The sequence below is a fragment of the Triturus cristatus genome, chromosome 10 (genome assembly GCF_964204655.1).
Source record: "Triturus cristatus chromosome 10, aTriCri1.1, whole genome shotgun sequence".
In the NCBI taxonomy this organism is placed as follows: Eukaryota; Metazoa; Chordata; class Amphibia; order Caudata; family Salamandridae; genus Triturus; species Triturus cristatus.
This window is the reverse complement of record NC_140593.1, coordinates 1,059,619,768-1,059,640,176: the sequence shown is the minus strand read 5'-3', so window position 1 is coordinate 1,059,640,176 and position 20,409 is coordinate 1,059,619,768. Positions and strand designations below refer to the sequence as shown.

At 44.2% G+C, this 20,409-nt stretch overlaps 1 protein-coding gene across 2 annotated transcripts in view; it reads left to right on the top strand.

Moving 5' to 3' along the window:
- SDK1 (sidekick cell adhesion molecule 1) overlaps positions 1-20,409 on the top strand; it is a 2,285,003-nt gene that overhangs the window by 1,597,220 nt on the left and 667,374 nt on the right. For both annotated transcript variants that reach the window (XM_085629198.1, XM_085629197.1), the window contains 3 exons: positions 2,303-2,484; positions 13,570-13,685; positions 16,217-16,409. In XM_085629198.1, coding sequence (XP_085485324.1) covers positions 2,303-2,484; positions 13,570-13,685; positions 16,217-16,409 — 491 coding nt within the window. The remainder of the gene's footprint in view (positions 1-2,302; positions 2,485-13,569; positions 13,686-16,216; positions 16,410-20,409) is intronic.

Below are 20,409 nucleotides of genomic sequence, written 5' to 3'. Positions count from 1 at the left end.
GCTACATGCCACTCTCCTTGCATCCTTGTTTCTACAACATCATCTTCTGTCTCATTTCCATTGCTTTCCACAACTACATCAATCTCTGTTCTTCTACCATATCCCTCTTGAACCCCATTTTAAATCCCACATGAAACCTTGATGGTCACTCTGTCCTCCACCATCCCCCTGCATGCTTTCAAACCAAATTGCCACAGAGCACGTCATATGCATGATAGTGCTAACACATAGTATTTCGGCTCCTTCTTTTGTGCTCCCTGCAATGGAACTTTCTAGGTGCCTGAGGAATAGAAGGAGCTAGGATCAACTGCAATTCAACAATTACAGTGTAACCAATTTGGCCACACAGTAACACTCTGAGTCGGGAGATGGGAGTAAGTTTGGATTTATTACAAATTCAAAGCCAGACTGATATACACAAGTCTCAAGAATATATTGTAAAAATACAGAATAACTGCTGGCAGACCGAATCATCTGACAAAATGTAGTCTCATTAACATGAAGCATGCATGAAATTCGGTGATAGCAATGAAAAATATTAGGAAAAGAATTTGATGATCTGTATGTGATTTGTGGTCCTCTTGCCTGTTATGCATGAGGAAAATCTAAATCTCCCAATCTTAATCTACTCTAAATAAAAATGTTTGAGGAAACCCTAATATCAATTAAACGAGAAATGTGTCAGCATAGCAGAACCTCTTTAGAAGTTCTTCAAAGGAAAGGAATATTGTATAGCATGAAGCCACACAAAAGAGATGTCGCAAAGAGGTCTCTACCTCTCAAAGTCTAAAGTGAATCTGAACCTATCTGGTTTGAACTCCAATTAAACCCCCCAAAGAGCCTTCAAGAACCCCAGATCATGTGCCTCATTATTTTCCACCTTCACACAGTAAAACTTGGCAACTACTCTTGAAACTCCTTTCCTTTGGTCTGCACATCAGAAAGGACCTTAGATTCCCTTGTCTCCCAATTCCGTACAAACAGTAGTCCTCCCTTTGTTCAATAAGACTTCTCGTTCTTGCCAAAAGATACTCTTTTCGAGCCTCACTATCTCTGTTGTACAATGTGCTTTTTTCTATTCATAAGATCACACAACTTTACCTGCAGAGGAGAGAAAAAACATTGCATATAAAGCAAACGTTCAAGTTAAATGTTAAACATTAAGAAATCTAAATGCCTAGTGTCTTTGGTCAACTTGACGTGGCAAGCATCTCAATATGTGTTTAAATTCATTTTATAGCTGAATATACAGTAAGATATAGATGCAGAGTACTATTCAAATGAATGCATGATTAAAAACATTTTTCAGACCACACAAATGCAGATATATATATAGGAACTGCAATTCGATGTTACTGTAATGAAAACATTAGCTATGCACACATTTATATATGTCGAGATTACACAGTGAATGCACTTACTGTAGCTGTTCAGTGCACCACATCAGATTAATTATATTAAGTCACATGATATTAAGTCACATATGTTAATATATGCATGGCCCGGTCAAACGTAAAAGGGTGGAGCCAAAATGATGCTGCTCGAATGGACCATTTCATTCAGAGGAGAGTGATGAGTCAGGGAAGAGCAATGCTGTAATCACACCAGGAGGTGAAATCACTAGTACAACCCTACTAACACACTACTCCAATGATCTGTGGGCGAGGACAATGCAGCCCTCCGGATGCTGTAGTTTTAGGTGCCAGGGGCGTACGAAACTCGATCCCCCCACCCCCCTGCAAAGAATATGGAGGGGCCGTCCTATGGTCCAGACCCAGTCAGGAGCTCTCAGTCCTGCTCGTGCATCCTGCTGGATGGGGCCCCCTGGAGCTCAGGCCCCCCCTGCACCGCGGGACTATTTTTACTCCACTGTCAGGTGCACAGATAAAAAAATAATGGATTGGCAACTGTGTCTTGATAACCTCCTTATCCCCACCCCCTTCCCTGTCTGTTATGTCGTTTTTTTCTGCCGAATCACAGATTTTATGAAACAGTTATGTTTAAAAAGCTATCTTTTCCCGCAGTCGTATAGCAGGATAAAAGAGCAGTTTTGTCTGACCCGAAGCGTGTAATGTCCTCGACCTCGTATTATAAATTCTTCGTCATTCGAGCTGGGTACATTACCAGGATGTGGGCTGTTGTTGGCTGTGCTTCTGCTCCTATCCTTTTTATGGTTTTATGATTGTGCTGTAAAAGTGTGGCTGGTGTCTGTTTGCGGCCAGTACTGTGTGGCTGCTTGGTGCAGGGCGAGTAATTGCTGCCATGTAATTGACTGCTATGTCCTTTTCCTCTCCCTCTACAGATATCGCCTGGCTGGCCTCCCCGGGGAGTACCAGTATAAAAACATCTCTAGCCCAGAGATTAATTACTGCCTAGTCAAGGACCTGATCATCTGGACGCAGTATGAGATCCAGGTGGCGGCGTATAACGGAGCTGGCCTGGGCACGTTCAGCAGGGCAGTGATCGAATACACTTTGCAGGGAGGTGAGCTCTGTCTTTTCTGCTAATAAAACTGATTAACCATACTTACTTTCAGCTCGCGCTTCATTTGAAAAGGGTTAAGGTTTACGATTGAATCCTTTGAGATGCAAGTGAGGATCTGGCAACCAAAGAGTAAGAAAGTGGGCGTGAATGGTAGGAGCAATGGCCGACCTTTAGCATGTGCCTGCTGTGCCCACGCCCAGGGCGCCAAACTCCAGAGGGGCTCTGGAGCTCCCTGCAGCAGTTTCTCTACGACTTAGATCCAACAAGCATTTACAATGCAACGGTCTCGGCATTGTTAAAGTTAGAGCTATTGGCATTGCTCATGACAATGCCGTTTCTTTAAATGTTTTAAAAACAAAAACATAAACAAAAATAATGTCATGAGCAATGCCAATAGCTCTAACTTTACCAATGCCGAGACCATTGCATTGTAAATGCTTGTTACCCCTTTTGAGTGGAACACCGAGCCCAAGTATGCACTGATTTACCACCCGGTAAATGCTGCGGGATTTTCTTTCATTGGCTGCGGACAGTCGAAGGGTGATGGGGGCCGAGGGGGGAGAGCTTTTTACTTCAGCTGGGGGAAGTTTTGTTCTGCTCTTTACATGGTGCTGTATGCAGGCAGAGGGGCTGGGGCGGGGCATGGCAACTGCATGAGACTCCTGGTTGGGTTTATCAGATCCAGAGTCTGCAGACCCGATAATTCCGGGCAAAGAGAAACCCCAAACCTTGGGGACATCACTTTAGGCAACTCCTTACAAGGGCCCACGTAAGCTACTCTAGGCGAGATATCACAGGGGGTGAAACATTCCTAGCACACGACGCATGGACGGTTAATGCACCTGCAGCGCAGAAACTGAACAGCAAGCACTCATTTGGAAGCAATGGGTGAAAATCCCCTTGTTATATAGTGCAACTTTCAGAGGGTGGCGTGACGTCACCATCCTATAGTTCTGTAACGGGTAAAGCTTCTCAACGCCTGAATGTCACAGTCAATATTGTGGGTCAGCGCCAGGTCTTCGTTTCGGACTAAAAGAAACATTCGGGATACAAAGATCTCTTCAGTGGAAAAACAAAAGAACTGGCGAGCGACACCGTGAGGAGAAAATGGGCTAAAGGGGAAATGACAAAGCTGGAGGTAACTGTAGAGTAAGGAAAGGGTTAAGGTTAAAATGTAAATGGAGAGAGTCTGTTTCAATGAAAAGGGCTGCAGGAATCCTCCCGGGTATAAATAAAAACAAATACTTTGCATTTTAATTAAAAATGATAGATAACTGCAGAAATAAAAATCGGAGCTAGAAATGAATCCCCACAAGATTAACCCACCCTGAGTACTGATTAATTAACCTGAAAAACCAGCCGGAACCCTCATGTTTTACGGCAGTTCTAAAGCAGGGGTGTCCAACATTTGTCCACAAGGGGCTAGGATGCCGGATGTTCATGATAACCTCGGACTATGAAATGAATCTTCTCTGCTAAAGCTGTTTCTTCCACTTGGCCCATGAAATGATTTGGAAAGCGCTCTATCCTTTGGTTTTCGTGCCCCCTGAAAGGCGCTAGCAGCAGATTCGGAGGATGAAAACAAAGACGGCTTCGCAGGTGGAAACAATGCAAAAAATGTGTTTACCTTCTCGGGGGAGGCTGAAGCCCGGTGAGCCCAATGGGTGTTGCGCGCCAACCAGCACCCCTAGACACATGCCTTAAACGTGGCTTTCGGTGCTCCCCAAGTCAGGCTAAAATATGACATGTTTGCGTTTCAACATTAACAAGAAGACCCTTGGAGACCAGAGCAGCAACCGGACGAAGGGGGAGCGGACGAGCACACGACCGCCTTTCTCCGCTCCTTTTCGGATTCGGGGGCGTGTTTTGCTGTTGTCTCCTCCCTGAGACTTTTCGCAAAAAACACGCCCCCCGATCCGAAAAGGACGGGGCATGAGTGGAGTGACGGGACCTCTTCTCCAATGGCTGGCCAGCATTTACGAGGCCAGCCAATGGAGAACAGGGCAGAAGAGGGGCGGGTTCAAGCCCCTCTTCTCCCAAGTCATTAAATCTCCGGACTTCCGGTCTGCCGACCGGATGGTCCCGAGACCTAAAAAACGTGGGGAAGGGGACACCAAATGTGGTTCCGCCCAGGGCGCTCTGTAAACAATGGCAAGTTCTGTTAGAAGGGGCACGTGGACCCCGCCCACCCAACATGTGAACGCCGTAGGCCAAAAGTACTAAAGCCTGGTATTTATCCAGAATACTTTTCAAGTGGAACCAATTTCCCAGTAAGCAAAATTTCTGCTTAGCCAGTGCATCACCAATAAGCCTCCAGTGGGTGCAGTTTGCTTTCCTCCTCAGTAGGCTGTCTTTGTGTTGTGCTTCTGCAATTAATTTCTTCTATCAAGGCAGGTGTGACTAACCACCAGAGTCTGATTGACCCTCTCTGCTGCTCTTTTCTTTTATTAAATGCCCATTTCGGTTCTATCCCCTGCTCCCCGCTGTAGAATCTAATGGCCCTTGATGCCGCGTGCTGTTATTATCATCCCATATTGATTGGCTGTCTAGTGTCATTTATAAGGGTATTAATCCTTCGCTACAAAATGGCTGCAGCTGATCCTGCATTCAAATTGTCTTCCATGATGTGACATGAAGAAGGCTGCCCAGGCCCCTGCTAAGAATTTCGTGATTGTTAATTGCTTGAGCGCATATAGACCACCCGCGCTTGTAATCTGAGTCCCAACCCCCGCTATTTGGCACCATATTGATTTTCCAAGGTTATTTATTTCATGTTTATTTTTCATGAGTACATGGCATGAATCCTGAAAAGCTGGGCTAGGAAAATTGGGTTAGAATAACAGCAGTTATTTAATGATTGAAGAAAATGTGCCGCTGTTTAAGAAGGTCCCAGCACCCACACTTTCCGGCTCTCAAAGATGGCGGCTGACAGGGCTCCATTTATGACAGCGGACGATTGCGGTTGTAAGGCGGGTGAAGATGGGAGGAGAGTAGGAATGGCTTCTGTGAACTGATTGGTTCTACCAAACTTGGTTTCTAACCAGGGCACGACTTCAGAAAGATTTTAGTGATTGGGAAACAGTGTATTCTAATAACTTTATTGATCAGGATCGATCACATGAAGCAACCCACTGCTGCAAAGAGATGAATTTTGTTTTATTTATTGCCCCTAAAATAGCAGAATTTGAGTCGGCTTTTCAGTCTTTCCAGGTTGATAACTTGCATACCATTAACTCGGTTATTTACAGAGTTTCAGGACAATTGCCCACTGGTAATAAAGCAAATGTCAATACAAATTCTATTGTAAAACCCAAGGCGCGCTGCTCCTTTTATTGCAGAATGCAAAGCATTCTGGGGGAATTACTTGTGTCACGGTGACTACAGAGTAGTAATTTGAAGTTGATGGCAGTTTGAGGGTCTTTGATAAGAGGGTGGGATGTGGCATACTTTTATGACACACTCAGTCACAGGAAAAAATTGACATACTATCTAGATATCCACAGAGTAGATGCATGATCACATTGATGAAGATGATGCAGAGTCACATCAGAGGTTAAAGGGCACACCTGACTCACCTGCATCAGATGGTTGGGCTTTGGTGCTTGCAAACTCTCTAGATCTTTTCCCAGTCTCAGGGTTTGCAGTACTACCTCATATCTGGGAACTCTTCAGGTTTGCGCCTGAGTCGCAATATTTTCTACGCGGATCTTTCTGCGTGAACTCTGAGTGCTAACGCTATTCTGAGTTTTTGATTTAATATCACTATATCTTGTCAAATCACAGCACCGTATCCCAGTTTTAGGATTGGATTTTCTCTCATCAAATCAGTGTGGGTTTTAGAGTCTGCCCAATAGCTATTTCTACTTCTATATTACCACCATGTCATATCTGGAAATGCTCATTAGCAGCTCTGCTGGCTCAAGCTGTTTTTATTTTTTATTTTTAGTTACTTTTACTTTGTCTCTTTTGGATTTTCAACTTGTAAACTTGATTCCCACCTAATTGTGCGACTGGAAACTGCTTTTATAAATGTGCAAATTCAAGGCTTTGCATGCTTGTACTGCATATGCAGACACACTTCTTAAGTCACTCCCCCTTCTCGTTGATTGCATGTGCGCTCTCACTATTTCTCGCTTATTTTACCCAATGGTTGGATGTGAAACCTGCTTCACTAGGGTCAGTACAAATAATTGCATTTCACAGCCCCTGTTCTGTTGCCCATTTTAGGGTCTATTCTTTGCTATTTTTGTTACCTTCATCTTCTTCTTTTTCCAAATCGGGTAACTTTTACCAGAAGCATTCTGACTTTAAGCCATATGCATTGTACCATCAGTAGCTTGTCATTGCGGACCTGCATAACCTCTGCATCTAGTGCCTGGGCATGAGTCGACTAATATCCGCATGCGCTCTGCCCTCATTGGTACGTCCAAAAGCTGTGTGCTTGCATACAATGTAAGGGTGAACTTATCCCTAAAGCAATGTTGGATTTCATTACCAAAAAATAAGAATCAGGGTGTAGCTTTAGGGTCTCAGCACTGGGCTTAGTACAGAGCACCCTTCTTGCCAATGAGGTTGTGAGGCCCCCTCCCAGGACCATCTTCCTCCTTCGCGGATCCCCTTAACTGTGCATTTTACCCCTCAAGGCTGGGTACTTAATGTACAAAAGTGAGACATGATAACTGCTAAGACTAACATGACCCTATAGTTACAAAAGGATATTTCCCCTGCATATGCTACTGTAACACTTTCCTATTGAAAGTACTACCGACTTTAGTCAGACACATTTTTAATATTTCCCCAAAATCAAGTTAATTGGTGAAGGTAGAGTTTTGGTCATTTAGTATAAAGCTAGCTTTATTCAAAAAAGGTTGCTGCCTATAAGCTTTAGCGCTAGTTAATTTAATTTGGCTGGTTTTATTTCTGTCCAGTGGCAGTAATCAGCATACTGATTAGGTGTGAAACAATCCTGCTGAGAGTGAACAACTGACCAGTCTCTGCAAGTGGAAGACTGGGAGGGGTAATTCCTGGACAATTGCTTTGGAATATGAGAACTGGAACAATGAGGAATACCGATAGCATAGTAAAGGACCAGGCTGGGGTCTGGCCGATTTCAAATTTTTATTATAAACAGGACATAGGGCCTGATTACGATGCGGGTTGGACCCCCCCGCCTGACCACTGTGTGCGCGGTCTGATTCCGACTGCTGAATCCGCGGTCAGCCACCCGCCGTATTACAATGCAACCGCTGCCACTGCGACGCTGTCATTGTCGGTGGCGTCACTATTCCGAAATATGTTGATGCATGTATGTACATATTCACAATACACATGTGAAATGTATGCACTTGCATTACACATGTGGGAGTATGCCCTGGGCTGCAATGTAGACAGTGCTGGAGTGTGGCGATATGTGCACATTCCAGACAATGGGGATAAATGGGTCACAACAGACTTACCTGGATTCCGGTGCCCACAGGATCAGATTCTTCTGGGTTCAGCTGCGGATCCACGTTGGTGACTGCAGAGGAGAAGGAGAAATCCTTTGTTTCTGACGACTCTAGCCAAACGGTCGGACTGCCAAGGTTGGGTCATCGGAAAGAGGAACCTTAATCCGGATGGCGGTGTAGACGGCTGTACAGCGCTGTGGCTGCTGCTTTCCCCCGACCGCCATCTCTGTGGTCAGAGTACGGCTGTCGAAGTGGGAGATCCTCCAGCGGTTGGTCTTCCCACAGACAGCTTGCATCGTAATACAGGGATCAGACCGCTGAGTACCTCTGAGCACGTGGTGGTGTATCTAACGCTGATGTGACAGCAGCAGTCAACCGCCAGCATAGTAATCCGGCCCTTTGCATTAGGAAGGCTTTATAACTAGGGTCTTTTGAAGCTATCCTCTATCTTCTCACAATTTGTGGGGAATCTATTTACAGAGTAAGTCAGGGATATTTGACGGGGGTGGATCTTCATTTCAATATGATAGCCCATTAGTGACGTTAAGGAGCTCTGAACCCTGCAGCAAGGTGTCCCAGAACACTGACATCTGAGTTAATTTACCGGAAAGTAGGAAAGAACTTACCTGCCCAGAAGGTGGGTAGACTAGTATGTAGGAATTATTTGAGAATTGGGTTAAAGGTTGTTCCCAATCACTAGCTAGTATACATTATAAAACTGGCTTTCCAGCAGCAGCCTTCCAGAACACAATTGCATCAAGTTTAAAATTTAAATACATTTTTGTCGCGCTCTATAGATGTACCCAGGGACTGAAAGTGCTCTCCAAAGTTTGAGTGCCCTCCTGTAGGTTCTGGGAGAAAACTTACAGAAGAAAGGCTCGCGCTTTCTAGAAGATCCAGCTGACCAGTTGGGAATTAATTACGCTCGACCTTGCTGGGCACTGGCTGAAGTCCTACTGATCCCTGGGTAGCTTTCCCTAGCAGTCTGAGAGCTTTAGGAGCAACAATGAGGAGGCTATCCATCACTTGCAGAAACTGGGACAATTGGCTGTAGCAGTAAGGTATGATAGAGAGGTCAGTCTCCTCGTGCATCTGTGGCTAGAATGTACCCAAAAGAGTGGTGGTAGTTTGGAAACTTTGGAAGATATCAGCCTGGTGGGTTACTGAGTCTGCCCAAGCCGTGCAAGCATCTGTGAGAGAACAATGCTGGTAACTGTTTTTTTTTTTTTTTTGTTGGTGCAAGAGTGTTCTCTGGTGGACACTTTTGCTAATGCTCATAGATGTATGTCTAACCATCAGCTCTCCTCTTCCCTTAATTCGATTAGACACATTTTTTGTCATTTTATGTATAACATTGGCCTTCTCCAGCTAAATGGCTGTGGGAATTCTATTTGCTTGTTTCTTGGCTTTAATATTGTTTCGGTGCTGCTTAAATACTTAACATACATGTCCTTGGGAAACGCCTGCTTTTTGTTCCATAACTATCCTGTGTTAAACACAGGTTTTCTAAATGAAACCTTCGCTATTTTTGTTGGACCCTTCCTCTTATTTATTAATCCAGAATCTCAAACTCATGGTGTTGAAGGTGCTATATTATGACACTGGTGCCTCTTGTAGAGAATGAGTCTTTTTACAACTTGGTTGCTGCAACAGTTTCCCCACCACAACCAGCCATGGTCATAGAAGCCCAGCTCCTCAAGCAGGCACTGGATATTTGGACAAAGCCTTTCTCCGATCCTACAGTTTTCACATCATTGCACACCAAGTACCGGTCCCCAAAGGGCTGGAGAGACTTTGTATCCTGGAGTCCATCAGTTGATAGAAGGTTTTTTGAAGTGTAAAGCACGGTTGTCCCACGTGACAAGATGGCAAATTCTCTAGTGAATATGTCATGAGTGATGTAATATGTGAGGTTATAAGCAGTGCATTGCAGGGGTGTAAGTTATAGTTATCTCAGTTACCTTCATTATGAGGGAAGGTCGCCGAGGCACTTTGCCAGGCGGAGGAGGTCACGCCGACCAGTCTGTGAAATCTTCAGCCCGGCAAAGTTCAGCTCTGGCAGCCATGCATGTATAGTGCCTCACTGCCTGACCTGAACAAGAAGCGTGCCTGTCAGGCTTGACCTCTGCTCTCTTCATGTCGGAGGAAAAGGTGGGGGGACAGTGCCCCGCCGCCCTTAACCTCTTCGGTGCTCAGGACGGCCATCCGACGTCACGGTGGGCGTGTGCGGAGGACGGCCGGGGGCCGTCCAAACCCCGCCTGCTCGTTAATTGTCCCGCACAGCGCCGAAGGGGTTAAAGATGGACCGCTGCTGGTCAAAGTGACAATAGATCACTATTGTTTGCAACACATTAGCTAGCAAAGGATAGTTGGCCATGGGCCCGTATTTAACAGTTGTAATACAGTGCTATAGAAAATTATATTTATCGACAATGTAAGGTGTGGATGTTTATTTCCAGAAGTTTGCTGAAGATTTTGATGCAATGGAGATTGTTACCCGTGCAGTGTACGGCGTGGTGTTGCATTCAGGGAGGCCCGGTGCCCAACCCCCTGTGGCCGTCCAATGACTAGACTGCGGATGTCCTACTATGGCCAGGCCGTGCACCCAACACCTTTCCCAACACATATGTTGGAGTGGATAATAGTCTTTCTTTAATTGTGCGTTTCTGACACCTGCACCCACACAAACTATAGTTCCTTCATAAAATTGGTTCATGCATAGCATTTTACATGCATGCCTCTCCTCTCATTTGCCGGAGTTTATCCTGCTTTCGGCCTGCATACCGTCTTTTTTCTTCTCAAGCCTTTCATGATCTTTTTATTGACAACTGTAAGAGAGTGAGAGACGATGAAGCATCGTCTGACTGTCTGAATCTGAAGTAAAAACGTGCTGTGCCAAATCTGGCATTCGTCTGAAGCATGGGTGTCTACCATAGGTCCAGAGGGTCGGCTTCATGACAGATGTTTAGGGAATCTACACATAAGATTAATTTACATACAACGAATTTCCATTTCCATAGTCTGTGATTACCCTGGAGATTGAGCATGGAGCTAACAGACTCTTGACCAGGTAGGGTTACCAGACGTCCCGGATTTCCCCGGACACTCACGATTTTCAGAGGGCTGGCCTGGTGTCCTGACACTTTTCTTAATTTTAAATACATGTCCCAGTTCATTCTGGAAAGCAGAGCTGAAAGGTATGCTCCACTATAACATGCGCCTCTGAAGGCTGAAAAAAATCTAAGTAACTTATCTGTTTCTATCAGGTTGTATAAGAGGAGGTGGGCTGAAGACCCCCAGCAGAGAGGAGACAGGGTGGGTAAGAGGAGAGGAGGGCTCAGGGTGGAGGTCCTGCTAATGTAATGTTACGTAAATGTAGCTATGTAAATGTGTGTGTGTGTATATACAAGGCAGGTCTGTCCCAATATTCCCCGGGACACTCCACAGGATGGCTAATTGTCAAAATTCATTTATTTTCGCCATTACTGCACATAACGCTTTTCGGCTGGCTCCCCATATATACACACACACACACACTTACACGTCGTGTGTGTGTGTGTGTATATATATATATATGCACATATGTATAAGACTTGGAATAAAACAGGACACACCAGATAAAGAAGTAAACATGAAGGTTTTAGTCCTACTTTTATGTCTGACTTATCCCGGTTGTTGCTTTTCAAAATCTGGTCACCCTGTGGCTAGCAGAATTCAGAGAATAAACTGAGGGATTGACATGGTGCGCTGTTCCATGAATTATGTCAATGTAGGTCTTAAAACGACCCCAATCCGACTTCATGAAAGAGAGAAACATTCTAGAATGCCTGTTGTTGGTAATTATTAGTGACGCAATCTGCCCGCGGGATGGGGCGAGGGCCCCTTTAAAGCAGGGCCGGGGACCAGCGCGCGCACCTCCCGACTGCATCAATGTTTTCAGAACTCCATCACGTAAGAGGAGCTGGATTGGAAATGCACGGCGTGAAGTGAATCCGCGGAAAGCTGGGAACCCGATATAATTAGAAACATCCTTCATGCTGCCAATTTCTACCTCAGCACCTCACTGATCATTTAATTTAAACAATTAATAAAGCGTCTGGAGTGACCAGGAGGTCACGGGCATAAAGGCGGAATTTGTTTGTCTCCAATCTTATCTAATGCATATTGATGCACGTGGAAATGCAGTATATTCCGGATTTCACGCCGCTGCAGAGAGAAGCTCTTAATGTGCTTAAAAAGCATAAAAATCTTTATGAAGTTGTCAGGCTTGCGCCTTCCGACCTCGAGTTCTGCCTGTCGTTGAAAACACATTCATTAAAATGCGGATGTTGATTTTCTATAAGGAGGCCCAGAGATAAATTACACGATTAATCATCATTTCTAGGGAAGCAAAAGTTTTGTTTTTTTGTAAACTTGTGGCCACGTTTGTGTTTTGCATTTAGTTGATCGTTTTTCTTCCTACGGCAGCTACTTTTTAATGGTTGATTTGTTTTCATTTCTGAGCTTTGCCTCTTGTTGAAACAGGAATACTTCATATTTTTGCGAAATATGCAACTATACAAATTGAAGCAAGCTTTTCATGGTTAGTTAGGTCGGGCGCTTGTCTGGTTTAACATATTCTTTAAGGGACTCAGTTGCCCAGTTTTAACTCTATCTGCCCACTGGAATAAACCTGTAATTGGCACCTTAACGGGCAGGTGCCCCAATTTACACATCTTAACTTTTATTTTTATAATGTAGCGCCTCAAAATACACTTTTTTTTTATTCCTAAGCGATGTAAATAAAACTTGTTACAATTAACCAGTCTAAAAGTACTTAATTTACCAACCTAGATAGGATGGAGGGCTGAGTCGGCCCTGTCAGAGTTGAACTCGTGTCCCGAAGATCACTGCTTATATCAGGAAACAAGTGTTTTATTTACTAAAACAACTAGCTACCTACTACAGCAGAAACCCTGCAGGAATGTTTGACTGACAAGGACATCATTCTGTGAGCGCAGTCTGTGTGTGATCTTGGTAATATTGCACATAGAATAGGAAGTGTTATGCATTTGGGGCATCTTGTGGTTAAATAGGAGATGTTTGTTACCCAGCTCAAAGGTACTCATTTTATCAGTCTTGAAAGGATGAAAGGTGTCTCCTGTTTAATGGCACGAGGAGACACCCCTAAGCTCCTATTTGACATACTATTCTTCATTCACAGTGCCACAGTGCATAACTCCTTTCTCTCATCCCTCCAGGTGACCAGCTCATTCCTGGCTTACCCTGTTCTCTCCATCACACCTCCTCCCAGACTAGGACAGTTTCTACACCCCAGGTGCATACACTTTATATTAGGCAGGTTTTCCCTAACCAGGGTGGGTCGATCAGCCGTGGGGCCTCTTTTACACCTGACTCAACTGGTCATCCTTCCAAGGCTGATCCTCGCTCCTTCTTCACACCACCACCCATCTCCAGCAATAACCAAAATGAATGCTTTACTTGGGTAATCCGTGTAAAAATATGGCCAGGACTCCTTCAGAATCCTCTGTATGTATGAAGGTGTTGTCTATTAGCTCCTCAGCTGAAAATCTCTTTCTTTGTGTCCTTTTCTATTATTTCTTTGACGTTGGTGCCTCCTTTGCCTTGATGTCTGCAGTACCAACCGCCCCGCCACAGAATGTGATCGCCCAAGCAGCAAACTCCACAACAATTCAGTTTCTGTGGAATCCTCCCCCTCAACAGTTCATCAATGGAATCAACCAAGGGTACAAGGTAAACATCAGTTCATGTCAATCACATCTTAATAAAGTGTCCTCTTGTGGCTTGCAATGCATTGTAAAAACCCTACAGAAAAAAATAATTTTGATTGCCACATTATTTTGTTTGACACATCCTCGGCAATGCTGCATTTTCTATAATTTGTGTTTGATTGAAAAATCATAATGTTAGATTTGACTCCATAAGAAGCTTTCAGTTGCTTTATGTCTCTGTAAGATGTCCCGGGTATATGTCTGAATAGTACACTTTGGAGGTGGGCCTGACGGTTGTATGAGACAACCACACATGCCTAAACTATGCGTTCCTTAACAACGCAGTCGGAACAATGAATGCGTCTTAACCACGCTTTACTTTACCATGCAAGTCTTTACAACAACTTACCTTAGGGAAAGTGCTGGACTTTGGAACAGTATAATTTACTATTCCAACTCCAGTCCGCGCAATAGTAGGGAGAGCATTGGACTTTAAAGTCCCACGCTGCTTTACCTAAGGCAGGTCATTGTAACGACTTGCGGGGTAAAGGAATGCGAGGTTCAGACACATTTGTTTTTCGACCGCGTTGCAAAGGCAACCCGTGGTTCCGCCGTCGTTGTAATTGCTGTGTCCTAGGTCTGATAGTGGGCCATGACGGAACTGATCTTCAGAGGCTCTGGCTAACTGACCCCTTCTCTCACCTGTTATTCATGAAGCCTAAGGAAAGCTACAGCTGTACTTCAGAATTGTCGTGGAAGCCATCTTGCCATTTCTAATGCCAAACGGGACTCCCCGGGGGAGTTCTGTCCCTTCCACAGTAGCAACCAAAGAACGGGTCCTGCTCGTTAGGCGCTTGGCTGCATTGATACGGGTGATGGGGTAACTGTAAAGAGCAGTGATTGATCACTGGAGGTGCTTGCCATTTGTTATTGTGCTGTAACCCTTTTCTGGGCAGGATTCTGTACCTGTTGTGGACCCTGGAAGGGAATCATGCAGCCATGAGACCTACAAGGGATGAACCCGTTTCCCATGCAGGATTTGCCCTTCATTAAAGGCAGCAGCTGCCATTTTGAAGGTTAGATAGGGTGCTTCCTAATGCCATGGCAGACAAGAGGCAGTCACAGAGATGACTTATTTGCACGCACCATTTGCAGCCTCCCAGGGAAAGGGGCGGAGATGAGAAAATGGAGATAATTTAAACAAGGCTGAGCTAACTAAAGTTGAACAGATCCTCTTGAGAACAATCAACGCCCTCTATGCAGGCCTAGATCTGAAAAAAACGTAGAACCGAGGCAACAGTGTGATCTGTGGAGGGCAAGTTGGAAGGCCTGATGGGCAGAGTGCTGCAGGTTGAACAAATTCCGTGTCTGCGACCATCCCCTCGTAGCAGCTGGCGGTATCTCCCAGTTTAAAACCTGTGGAATTGGGGGCTAGATCAAACTGGAACAACGCTGCAGGATGCTACACACGACACAGAGGAACCCAGCTCATGTTACTGCACATTCCTAGTTCGCTCTCAGCCGAATCACTTACTGGGACAGTGAAGGAGATATTCCAGACCCGGTTGCTATCTAGAGATGGGTATGATGTGGGGAAAGATTGGTGCTAGGTACGCAGACCTTTAGATTGGCCTCCAGGACAAAAGGCGGTTACTTTCTGGAGTACTGTGGTAAGCACTGTCATGGGAATTCTAGACTAAGTAGACAGTTGTGACAGGATCCTGAAAACAACGATGTGGGTGGACACTGTGGTGTACCAAAACAGCTGCCACCTCCTTTTTCCAGATGTACGCCCTGATGTCATGGTTAGGAAGAGAGAATTGATGAAGGGCAAAAAGCAGTTGGTAGCAAGAGGTTTGGAGACATCAGAAGGTTTCCTGGTCCAGTTGAGGGTGTGTATGGAAGGGTACATATATGTTTTTCCAAACTGAGGCAGCCAGATCTTCCTTAAGGCATATGTGGTATGGTGTGGGGTCGAAGCTCCTGTGACCTGAATATCTCCATGCGCTGGTGTGGCTTCCTCTGGGGCATGGTGTGTGATAGATACTGACCTGAATTTGACAGGGTAGTGCCTTGCTCTGTTATGTCTCTTTAATACCTCCTCCCTTGCACATGTTGGCTCAACTGGAGCAGTGTTATTGACCTTTAAAGTGGGTGAATACGAGTGGCGTTTTCAAACCACAGAGTAACTCAGACCTTTAGAGTAGAGCGACTTGTGGACATTTTTGATGTAAGTCGGGTGATTAATGATAACTCTTTGGGCCTTACACTGCGGTGGATTTTCTGAATGAAGTAACTTCACTTATGCTATTTCTGACTAAAACCTATAAACACTACTGAAAACCAAATACTACCCTTTAGACCAGTGGCTTTCAATTTTTTTTTACCAGATTTGTTCTTGGTATGCCATGAGTTCCTAAGTATTGATACCATCTTTGCAGTGTGTGTATTTTCCCCCTGAAATGTTCTATATGACTCTGACTTCTCAAAGAAGTAAATATTCATATCGATATTTTAGACCCTTGAGCGATGACATGTTTCCTCCTTTTCTAGCTCCTGGCATGGCCTGTAGACTCCCCAGAGGCAGTAACAATGGTGCCTGTTGCTCCTGATTTCCATGGTGTTCACAGAGGATATATCACGGGTCTGAGAAAATACACACCCTACTTCACGTCAGCGCTGTGCTTCACCACGCCAGGGGACGGCCCGCGTAGCCCGCCGCAGCTAGTGTGGACTCATGAAGACAGTAAGTATTGTTTAGAACCTTAATTTCATGTTGGTGGCCTAATATTTGAGCAAAAACAGTCCAACTCCTGGTATTAGTCCGTCACTCTTTCTGTTGTATTCCACAGATAGGTAGATGCGAAGGCAAGTAGCAAAACCGCTCTCTAGGCTCGTCTGGGTAGAAACTAAAATTGCCATCTTATCCCAAAAACATTTTCCTTGCTCAGCATGGATCAACCCACCTAGTAATCACAGAGCATTTACATTTTGTGCCTTGTTGCTGATGGGCGCTAACACGCAAGACTTACCAATCAAATACAAATTACAGATACATGGTCTTGTATGAGGTGCTGGAGCAGCGGTCTTTCTTTTTATCAGGATAGCTTTACACTTCTACTACTACCTCGCCACGCTCTTGTATTCTTTCTCTTCAGGGCTGGAGAAAATTGATGAGTGGTGACCATGTCTTCTTCACTGGCGGCAGGTATTGATCATTATTAATGATTCTCTTTCCATTCTCTGCATCTGACCTACTAATCTCTAGGAATGGAGGGAGGAAGGGTGATCTGGAGTTTTCCAGTGAGCCCTAATTTTCTGAATGAGGATTGCCACGAGTAAGTCAAACTGTTTCATTTTGTGTTTATGACTTATGGATCCCATTGAGCATTGGGAGAAAACGCTATTTCAATGAATAGTCGATAACCGGAGAAATAATGTTGAAGCAGGTTTAGAGCATTGACTTGGTCTTATCCAAATCTAATTCTAGTTTTTTTCTGACAGGGAGAGATTTAGGCAGTTATTTATTTGAAAAGCTACTTGAAGCATTTTGATCAGAAATGCTGTATGCAACAAAATTAGCTACCTAGCATCTCAGCCAAATTGGATGTTATAGTCAGGGATATTATGAGGATGTGGAAAGGAGATGTTGTGTGATGAGAAGAGAGTGGTTACTACACATTTGCACAAGATGAACATTAGGATTATATTAGTACCGATTTACATTGACATTTACTACAAGGGCGGTGTGTCTCATGAGGTGGCACTTAAAGGACAGTTTTAAAGTCACCCTTGGATGTCAGGGGTAGGGAGTTCAGTGAAGGAGCTGAAAGGACTCAAACTTACACAGGGAGAGTATTGTGAGGGAGGAGATTCAGATTGGCAGATTGAAAACTCTTGGTGGGGCTGTAGCGAATGATACTGCCAGTTCAGTAATCGGGAAATGTAGTTGACAACTTTGAATTTGAGTGTTAGTTATTTGTACAAGTCCTGTTTCTTAGCAGTCAGAGAACTTCTTGCTGAGAGAATGTGGTGGGTGTGTACTTGAGTAGGCTGAGTAAAGTTTGAATGGCTCAGTTTATAACCTTGGCCTAGGGAACATGAAGGATTTAGAATCAAGCAAACAAGTTGTTGGAGTAGTCTAAAAGTACCAGCTATTTTCCAAATGTTAAGAACTTGATACTGAGCTGCAGAGGTATTGGTGATGATAAAGAAGTCCATGCACACTCAGGGTTGAATCACAACAGCTATTATAACTAGAGAGAAGAGAGTTGGGTGTTTACGGGAAGTTTAGTTGAAATAGGGAAGTAAGGGACTGTTGTTATGAAGAGTTTGGCATAATAAATCATAGGGTAATCCAGTGGCAATTAGGCAGTCAGATATGAGACTGGAGGAGGGGAAAGGTGATGGGAAAAGAGGTGATTTGTTGTTAGCATAGGCATGGTAAGGGAAGCCAATAGAGGAGATGATGTCACTGGCGGAGACGGTGTATGTCGAAGAAAAGAATGGGCATTGGACTGAACCATGACGGAGTGATGTCATGGGTAAAATGCAAGTAAAAAGAGCAGTCAGAGAAGTATGATGTGAACCTTTCGAAAGCAGAGCATGTGGTGACAAACTTTGGTTAGGTGGTAGGTCTTGGAGTGTGAAACCTGTTGACGTGTTTTGTATTATTTAACTGCAGCTCGTGTATCCGTGGAACCCATATCAGAAGAGATTTATAAATCCTGTCAAAATGCATTAAAAGAGGGGCTGGCACAGATTCATGTGTGCTCATGGCTGCTATATTTGAATAAGACTTGTTGAAATAATACAAAACAGAAGGTTCAGAAAAACATTCCAAGACTGGCGCATACCAATAGGGAGGCAGGAAAAAAAAGTAAAAATAAGAAAATAAATAAGCAAGGGCCTTGGGAGGCAAGAGGATGCTGGGTGGGGGTAGGAAAGAAAGAAGGAAATAAAAGGCTGACACCAGACCTTGCGTGTCTGCTTTGAAAACAAGCAACGTCTGTCATTGTGTTTGCTTTGTCAACAAGCAAGGCTGACGTCAGCAGTGGAGGGCTGCATCATCCATTCGAACGAATGTGAGTTCAGAAAGCTCCAGGGCCTGACAAAGAGAAGAATAGAGCGTAAGCCATTGAATCTGGTGCTGAGGCGTGAAACCGACAGCAGCACCGTCCTGCCATAAGCAGGGGCTGACCCAACCCCACTCCAAGTACATGATTTGCATTGGTAGCAGCAGGCCTCACCAACAGACAGCTATTGCTGTCTCTAGCTGAAGCATGAGGCCGAGAGGCTTTTTGGTTAAGATACAGGGGCCTCAATGTTGCTCTGGATAAAGTTATAGGCATTTGCAGATTTCTCTGTTACGCGCAGTAGGATTGTTTTGGATCCTAATGATGATTATTCTCGTATGTGCTTTGAAGTTGTTTTTGCAATATTTGTAAGATGTTTATTTCACTTTTTGTCATCTGTTGCAAATCATAACTGGCATTGCTGGAATGTGGTATTGGTCTGCATCGAGTAGTTGCTTGATGGCGTGTCTATATAAAATGCTCTTCATCCATGCACACTAGAATGGGGGATTTGTGGTTGTTATCAGTTTGTTGTTAAATCATTCAGATCGTTTAATCCATTCAGATTTAGGGCAGCCAACCTGCTTGTGTTTATTTTTTTTATTTTTTATTTTTTTTTATTAGAAACCGTTAGCACACAATAGCTTGTGTTTATTTTTAATGGCCTTTTTTGTAACTATAGGTACAATGAGGGAGGAGTTGGTGGTAGGGTCTACTGATAATGGCAGGGCACCTGTGAGATCGGCTTTGGTTTTAATCTGTAAAGAAATCGAGGGTTGCCTTTGGCTTCTTGAGTTAGTCTAATAGTGCCCTGGTATAAGTTAACTTAAGGAAAATTGACGCCTCCTCTAACTTTCAGTGCCATAAGTTTCTTGATTGAACTTTCCAAGTGTCCCTTTCCATATAAAGTATTTAAAATGCGACTAGCCTCTCAAAACAATAATGGAGGGATGTGTGTGATAGCATGGCTAGAATGCAAAGTATTATCCGTGAGATTATGATGTTTACGGTGTCTGTGCAAACCCACCAGAAAATTAAAGAGAGACCAGGATGACTATTCTTCTCTGTTCTCATCCAGGGGATACTCATCAATAGTCATAATCTATGAATAATCCCCGCCCATGTGCGGGATCCCGGAGCATATAGAAAATACATATATATACATATATATATACATATGTGAAAACATATAAATACAGCCTAATAATGTTCAAAACATGGCAATGCTGTAAATTACATATTTTTGCATAGTAGTGCCCCCGTAACCCGTAAGGAAAAAAGGAAGCATCAGGCAAATTATAACACAGCACTGCTTTATTGCCATAAAGCAACATGTAATTGTAGGCATTCGCCAGTAGGCTGCAGTAGAGTATCAAGAAACCAAGAAAACTGACACCCTGCCTTTAAGGCATTAGAGTAGGGGGACCGTGCCTTTAAGGCCTGCCCGTGACCCCCTGCTCCCATGATGCACTACAGGTGGCAGTTGGGCCAGTTCTTTTTTCCGGCTCCTTCTGTGAGGATCCTGGAGCTCGAGCTCTTCAGTTTTTTGACTGAAATTTTGAATTACAGCTTTTTCAAGCTTTTTTCGACGTTTTCTGGCTTTTAAGGGCTAATTCTGCTGGTTTCCAGTGAATTTTCCAATTTTTTCCAGTCAGAATGTCTCCTTTATTT